Genomic DNA, 7845 nt, shown 5'->3' on the forward strand with positions numbered 1-7845 from the left:
ACGTTTGCGGCTGCAGAGTAGAGAGTGGCAGAGGGAGGGGATATCCCGCCAGCGCTGTCACCAGCCGATTCTAGCCCCGAGGAGGCCCTAGGAGGGCGGTGGGGGGGGGGATCCTGATTCCCTGGAGGGGGATTTGTGTGGTTCTTCTCAATTTTCTCCATATTTTATCCTTTTATTGCACAAAGCATATCTGGCCAATCAGGCCACGCCGAGTTGCTCTCCAGGCACAAGCCCCCTGAGGGACCACCCAGAAAGGTGCCCAGGTTGTCAGTGAAGCTGGGGGCCACAAGAATCCAGAAGGTTAGAGGTCCGGCGATGCAAGGAACTGCAGATGATTTTTCCCCCGGGAGTGGTCCCCTTGGTGTCTCTCTTCCCAACAGTGATCTGGATCAGGAGGAAGAGTCTGGGAAGATTCCGTCCATGGAAAGGGGATGATCCTAAGGTCGTTTCCCTATTTCAGAGGAAAGAGCTAGGTCCTATGATTCTGCATGTCCTGGCAGAGTTGGGAATAGTGGTTCTGCAGGAGGAGCCAGATCAGGACACAGTGGATCCGATCGTGGTTGCTTTGAGGGGCCCGGCCAGAACTTTTCCTTTCCATAGGATGGTCAAGCAATTGATGGTCAGGGAGTGGAAAACCTTTACAAAGCTTTATAAATTTACTAGTGACTTTCCTTGTCCTCTGCTCATTCCCGGGGATACAGTAGAGTCATTTGGTTAAATAATGTGTGTTAAAGTTTTCTATGCTTGGGTACTGATTAATACTGAGGAGATGCAGGTGGCACACGTGGTTAAGAGATGGTATCTGCAAAACATTCTCTGTCTCCATCTACTGGAAGGGAGGCAAAACCCCAGGAGTCTGGACTGATCTGGGGTACTGCAGGAATGAAAATTAGCAGGTAAGAACCAATTTTCCTATCTTCCTATGAGGCTGTACCACTAAGAAAGATCCTTTATGAAGAGCTCAAAATCCTTCCAGGCTGATGCTCTTTCTAACCATCATCCTGTATGACAGGGAGGGAAGTTGTCATTCTGTAAGCAAGATTGTAGGAGTTGTGGGAGCAGTGGTGTCTTGGGTGCTGCTGTGTGGATGGTGAATCCCTCCATGACAGGATGTTGATGTTTCTTATCCTCTCTAACCTTCAGGTACTTTCTGTCCTGCCTGGGGTATCCGAGCTGTAAGACAGCTGTGTGGTTCCCCAGCTCTGTGCTAGAGGTCGCTCGGGATGAGAGTGTGTGCTCTGATTGCCAGCCGCATCCAGTGCACAGGTAAGCAGAAGCCAAATTTCAGTGGGACATTGCTGTGCCCTATTTATATTATATTATATTATATTGATATGTATGTATGTGTATATAAATATATATATACTGTTTCGTACTGCGCAATTTGTGCTGGATGGGCTATTAATGAGTGGACTTTATAGCACAGGGATATGTATCGCTGGCCTTTCATTGCTATCTGCCAGTACTATTTTTGCATAGCCATATGAATATGCATGAGGTGAGTCTGCATACAGCAGGTATGAATGGAGTGAGTTTGTGAATGCCAGCCCTGTCGGGATTTCAGGTTAACCAGTGGTTTGAGGCTTTGGGCTGCTGTCGCTTGGTGCGACCCTTTTAAACATTGCAGGAAATAGTTCAGGATCAGCCCCTGCAGAAATCCACGTGCGCCATCTGTATTCCTCTAGGGGAAGGGCCTTGTTAATTAATAAGAAAAGATTAGACCGGAACGTGATTAAAATGCACCCTCCATATCAAAGACAGTGAGGACCCCAGGCCGGGTTTCCCGAATAGGAAGGTAGCCCCCATGTACGTGATGAGCATTGCCAGTTCAAGTCTCTCTGTCGGGTAAGGGCAGCCCAGTGTTATTGGCTATTGAGAATATCACCAATATTTTGTCAAACCTTTTGTTCTTCCTAAGGTAAAATTTATTTTTTTCTGCAAATATGAACTAAAAACCTTTAGGAAGATGGAGACCACGCGTGCTTTTTACTCATGACCTTTTTGGCAATTTTCAAAGCAAAAGTATGGGCAGAGTTTCACTTTCAAACTTGAGGGGGGGGGGGGGGGGGCAGCGTCCACACAGGCACCAGCACCTGCTTTTCCTCTGGGTACAATTTTTGCTGGAGAGGTGCACGTGAAGATTGGAAATGTGAGCTACATGCGCACTTTACCGTGCCCTCGGGAACACCTCCTCTCACGCCTTGTGGACTTTTAGTCATGTTGAGGGAGGGTTATTTTCAGCAGATTAATGCAGGTAAATTGCTTTGAAAATTGTCCTCTGGACTGCAGGTGATTTGGTTGCAGTGTTTTGTGTTAAAGGGGTTCTCGCCTGCTTGCTCCCAGTCTGAGAGATGAAGTGGTACTTCTGGGGATGGAAGTCCTGTGGTGGTCTTTTCATTCTGGGTTTTGTGTTTTGTTTTTTTTTCTCTTGCTGATCCACTACAGGCTGAAGCTGAAGTTTAAACAAGGAAGCCTCCCTCCCACCATGCCTCTGGAGTTCGTTGGCTGCATTGGAGGATGCGATGAGATGCTGAGAGAAATCCTGGACCTGAAATACTTGCATGGACCTAGCAGGGGGCAGCAGCCCAGGGGCCACCTGCAGGTCAACCAGTCCAGCAACCGGATGGCCAGTAACGAAAGCCACCAGAGCAGACAACTGGCAGGGAGGCAGGACAGAGCTAGCAGGCCCCCGGCTATTGTTCAGGCTCCTAAACCTGTGTGTCCAGTTCCCGCAAATGAGAACAACGCGGTCATGTGCAACTGTGGGCGAGACGCGGTGCTGCTCACTGTCCGCAAGGAAGGACCCAACCAGGGCCGGCAGTTTTACAAGTGTGACGGGGGCTGCTGCAGCTTCTTCCTGTGGGCAGATCAGCAGGCAGGAGGCAGGCAGGGTGCAGTGGGGTCTCCTTTACCAACCAGCAGGCCCTCTGCAGGGTTCAGAGGTGGTGGCCCCAGCGGCGGCAAGGACCTCGGGCGCGCAGGAAGTGATGGCGATTGCGTGGGAAGCGGTGCCGTCTGCATGTGCGGTCAGCCCGCCGTCACCCGGACGGTTCAGAAGGATGGTGCCAACCAGGGCCGGCGGTTCCACACGTGCTCCAAGCCCAGGGACCAACAGTGCGGCTTCTTCCAGTGGGCGGACGAGAATGTGCCACCAGGTAGGGCAGCGCTCGTGCTCTGAGGAGCTTGCACAGGGATCTCCAGAAGGTCTTTCACTCTGCACCAAGGCTTCCTTGGGAATTTTTATAAAGCCCTGAACCCGTGGCCCCCGTCTGAAAATCTCTTACTCAAATTATAAGGAGATGATCTTAAAGTGTCTGGTTATTATTCATTTTTTAAATTATAGGGACTTATCATTTATATCAGATATTACGAAAGAAAGGCGAGAGAGCAAAACCAAAGAGAGAATGAGTTTGGAGCTCTTCTCTGCGTGTTTCATGTTGTATGAAGCAAATCACAAATTTACATGTTGTCTGCTCGTTATTTTAAGCTTCCATACGGGGTGACAGCTACTCCTGTATTCTGTAATATCACGACAGTGATGTAATATTGATGGATAATTGCCATAATCATTTCACTGTTTCTTGGTCAATGATGCTATCTATCAGATGCGAGGTTGCAGAGCAGATAGGTTAAATAAACTATAGGCCCTGAAGCAGTTAATTACACTGGTGTGTGTAGCATAACAGAACTCTTAGGACTGGGGAATGTCCACACACTATCATATTCCCCAGCTCCTTCACAGCTCTAAGCAGAAGTGTCCGTATTCACAACTCATTGTCTGTATCTGGTGCTGGCAAATACTTTACTTTTCTGTGTACTGCTAGTTCCCTGTACGTACCCGGATCAGTCCAGACTCCTGGGTTTTGCCTCCCCACCAGCGGATGGAGACAGAGCAAGTTTCGACAGACTCTGCCTTACATACCCAGGTGCCACCCACAGTCTGCCAGTATTACTCTGTCTCCAGCAGATGGTGGGGGTGCAACACTCACAGTCTGTACTAGTTCCTTAAAAAAAAAAAAAAATAGATAGCATTTATAATTGTGAGGAGTTAGGGCTAGGGGTTAAAGTTGTTTTTGAAAAAAATAAAAACGAGGTCAGTCAAGATCAGCGCGAGGACGTCAGTCAGGCTCCCGGGAGCTGGCCAGGTTCTGAGGGGACCATCCCTTCCGGTGTGCACGTTGGCATTGGCTTAGGGTCGAGGGCCCTTTTTTCTTGCCACCAGTGCACTAGAGCTTGGGGAGAATCCAGGGAGCCTGGATCACTCACCCCAACGGGACTGCCGCAGCGCCAGGACCGGCAGACACCGAGACAGATTTGAAAAAAAATAAAATAAAATAGAGGCGATCGGGCCGGCGCAGGAACGGGTTCTAGATGTAGCCAATATTTCTTTATCTTATTCAAATGTACCATCTACTGGCAGGAAGCCTGTAATCTGCTCCTGTCAGCAGACAGCAACTTGCACAGTAAGTGTTGCTATGCTAACCCAATATTGCATCACAGAACACAAACTTTACCTCACTTTTTGTATTGCAATACTGGGAAATTTGCAGCCTGGTCATTGCTAGGCAACAGAATGTGTCACAGAAACTTGCAGTCACTTTCAGGGGCTCACCGAATAAATTGAAGAAAATTATTTTTCATTCAGTGCATGGAATTCATTGCCAGAGGATGTGGTTATAGCAGTTAGTGTAACTGGGTTTAAAAAAGGTTTGGATAAATTCCTAGAGGAAAAATCCATAAACTGCTATTAATTAATAAGCAAGAGTAGCTTGAGATTTATTTAATGCTTGAGTACTTGCTGGGTGCTTGTAGCTTGGTTTGGCCACTGTTGGAAACAGGATACTGGGCTTAATGGACTCTTGGTCTGACCCAGTATGGCAATTCTTAGGTTCTTATGAAAACATGTCAGGAAGGAGAAGGGAGAAATGAAACAAAAGAAGAATAGTTTAATGGGATAAAGGAATGAATGAAAAGACAAAAAAAAGAACACAGACACAGAAGTGGAGGAAAAAGCCATACACGGAGAGGGCAGAAAACCTTTATTTCTGCTTTTTCTGGTATTTTATATTTGCCATAGAATTTTGATTCGCCCCAACGTAAAATATTTTCTGATCGGAGCTGATTCATCTCTTCCCTGGGTTCAGCTAGCCCATGACATTCTCTGGCAACTTATCTTCCACTTATAGGGATGAATTTTCAAAGGGGTCCCAACCTATAAAAATAGCAATTCTCAGAAGCCCATTTCCCTCCATATTTTGGATTTCGTTTAGGCTTTTTCAGGGAGAGGGTGAGTAGCTGGAAACGGGTTCAGCAGCCACTCAGATTTTAGGGTCTGAAAACTCAGTATCTTTAAAAACCAGAAACCCCCGAGCAAACAAAACCAAAAGCCCTAAGCTGGACCTTTTATTCTGTGCGATGTGAAGCGGTGCAGGGTGGGACGAGAAGCTGCAGTTACTCCTGGGCGGGGGGGTAGGACCTGCCTTTCCGCTGCGGCGCAGCACTAACCCGGTTCCTGCTCTTCTTCCCACAGGGCTGCCTGGCACATTCTCCTCCCCATTTGGTCAGCAACATGGATTGGGAACAAAAACCAAAAGATCAAGCTCCAGCTCATCTGACAAAGGTCCCACTGCCAAGAGGCAGCGGACGTGTGGGATCTGTCACCAGCCGGGTCACACCAGGGTGACGTGTCCCCGGAAAACGTGAGCGAAGGAGGGAAGCTTTTAACAGCCCACACGCGTGTGCGCTGCATCGGCCAAGGATCTTCCCAGCCTTTGTTGGCTGTGGGAGGGATCGGACACTGGGGCCTGGAGTGGATGCATCTTTCACCGCTTGCATTCCCTTTCCCCATTGCCTGTTTGTGGACTGGGGAACTCTGGAGGATGCATCTGTACATTTGTGATTTTTTTTGTAATTTATATTTTTATTGGAAACAATTCTTATTAAGTTGCCTTTTCATAATTCTGAATTGAATTATTTCCTGCCCGTGTAATGCAGCTCGTGAGACGCGAAAGCAAATGATGGGGCTTCGCCCGTGATTTTAGCTGCTCTTCCGTTTTATTCGATTGCGGCAGTGAGTTCATAGAATAAGAATATTGTTTTTTAATTAAATTGTTCAAGAATCGGTTTTTCTATTTCATGTTTCTGCATGAAATTTGATTGGCGTTAGTTAGCCAAAGTGAGGCTGTTAACAAAAACCTGGTGTGTGTTCTCCTTGCTGGATAGGTCCAGGCGTAGGCCGTGGAAAACGAGCTACGGTGCCCATCCTCTGATTTTAACTCTGGGTATCCAACTCTCTAGGGCACTGCTCAGGAGCTGGAATGCAGGTGGCCTTATGGCTGTAAGCATTCAGCAGTGTTTCCTGGAGGGAAAAAGGACCCACAGCATTCAGAATCCTTCTGAGTCCAAAACCAGAAGGGGCAGAGAGAGCTGGGAGTGTAACTGTAGGCTGATGTGAGGCAGATACAGGGTGCACTGCTGAATATCCCTTTTGCCTGATAAAGGGCAGAGATTCCTAATAGCCTCTCCCCGCTGCAGGTGCCTAGTGGCAGGATTCAGAGTGCAGGGCCCCCAGCCAAGGACCATTGCTGCACAGGAAGCCTGTTGGGAGGTGACGTGTAAGAAGAAACGAGCTCCAGATCGCTGCAAATGAAGGCTGAGGGTGCCAGATTTCACTCCAGGTTCTGATTGTGCTGGAAATATAAAGGAGCAGGAGGAAACTGCCAAATAAAACAAACATTCCTCCAATAATGAATGTATAGACATGAAATAGAACATTTTAGAATGCCAAAAACTGCACTCTTGTCGTGTACATAGTGATACACCCAAATAAAACAAACCAAGCTCTGCAGTGTAAGAGCTTTTATTTTGTTAGCAGAATATGTATTGCCCTGGGCAGCAGCGTTGTGGGAGGGCTAGGAACCTGCTACCACCCCTATACAGCATATTGTAAATTCCTGGCTCCACCGAGGAAAGAGTAAGGTCCAAGGCACTGAATGTGTCCTTAAGTGGCTGTTCCTATAATTTCATGCCATCCTCTAAGAACAAGCCTGGCTTGGTCTGGTCAGTCTTCTATTGCAGCTCACAAAATGTTCTCTTCCATAGAAGACACAGTAGCCAGATAATATTTCTGACATTTGTTTACCCCAAATTACAGGAACAAAAACTTTTTTTTAAGTTTTCTGCAACCCATATGTGATTGCTCTTTGTGCCCATAGGAGCAGCAGTTCAGCTGATCTGAAATGCTGCTTCATGTATTTTGTTTATATTGTAAGGATCTGAAGTTACATCGAGATGTTGTGCTCTGTCTGTTTCCATCTCTTTGGTTTAGGTCATGGCTCCCAGCCTATGTGAGAATGGGAAGGTCCCTGTACATACCCAGATCAGTCCAGACGCCTGCGCTTTGCCTCCCTGCCAGCAGATGGAGACAGAGAAAGTTTCACGGACACTGTACATAACCCAGTGTGCCCACTCTGCAGTGCCTCAGTATTTCTCTGGCTCCAGTAGATGGTGTTACAACCTGCAGTCTGGAGTATATTAAAATAAGTAAATAAAAAGAAGATGGGCATTATCGCTTGGATGCTGGGCCTCCGGCTTCTATGTGCTTTGGTGAGAGTGTTCTACGAGTGGCTCTCTCTACATCCCACCCGAGTTAAGGGAAGCTTAGGTACATCCCAGGAGTCTGCACTGATCTGGGTATGTAGAGGGAAAGGAAAATTGGTTCTTACCTGCTCATTTTTGTTCCTGTAGTACCACCGATCAGGCCCGAGACCCGCCATTTACTCTGGGAGGGGGGGGGGGGGTGAGGGCAGAGTCCGATGCTCATACTGTTGCTTTGTATATAATACG

At 47.6% G+C, this 7845-nt stretch overlaps 1 protein-coding gene across 2 annotated transcripts in view; it reads left to right on the forward strand.

The window, feature by feature from the left end:
* Positions 1-6530, forward strand: part of TOP3A (DNA topoisomerase III alpha) — a 32383-nt gene extending 25853 nt beyond the window's left edge. For both annotated transcript variants that reach the window (XM_029576171.1, XM_029576172.1), the window contains 3 exons: positions 1144-1266; positions 2446-3155; positions 5531-6530. In XM_029576171.1, coding sequence (XP_029432031.1) covers positions 1144-1266; positions 2446-3155; positions 5531-5703 — 1006 coding nt within the window. In that variant the 3' untranslated portion in view covers positions 5704-6530. The remainder of the gene's footprint in view (positions 1-1143; positions 1267-2445; positions 3156-5530) is intronic.
* The last annotated feature ends 1315 nt before the right edge of the window (positions 6531-7845 follow it).

The sequence above is a fragment of the Rhinatrema bivittatum genome, chromosome 14, assembly GCF_901001135.1.
Source record: "Rhinatrema bivittatum chromosome 14, aRhiBiv1.1, whole genome shotgun sequence".
Taxonomy (NCBI): domain Eukaryota; kingdom Metazoa; phylum Chordata; class Amphibia; order Gymnophiona; family Rhinatrematidae; genus Rhinatrema; species Rhinatrema bivittatum.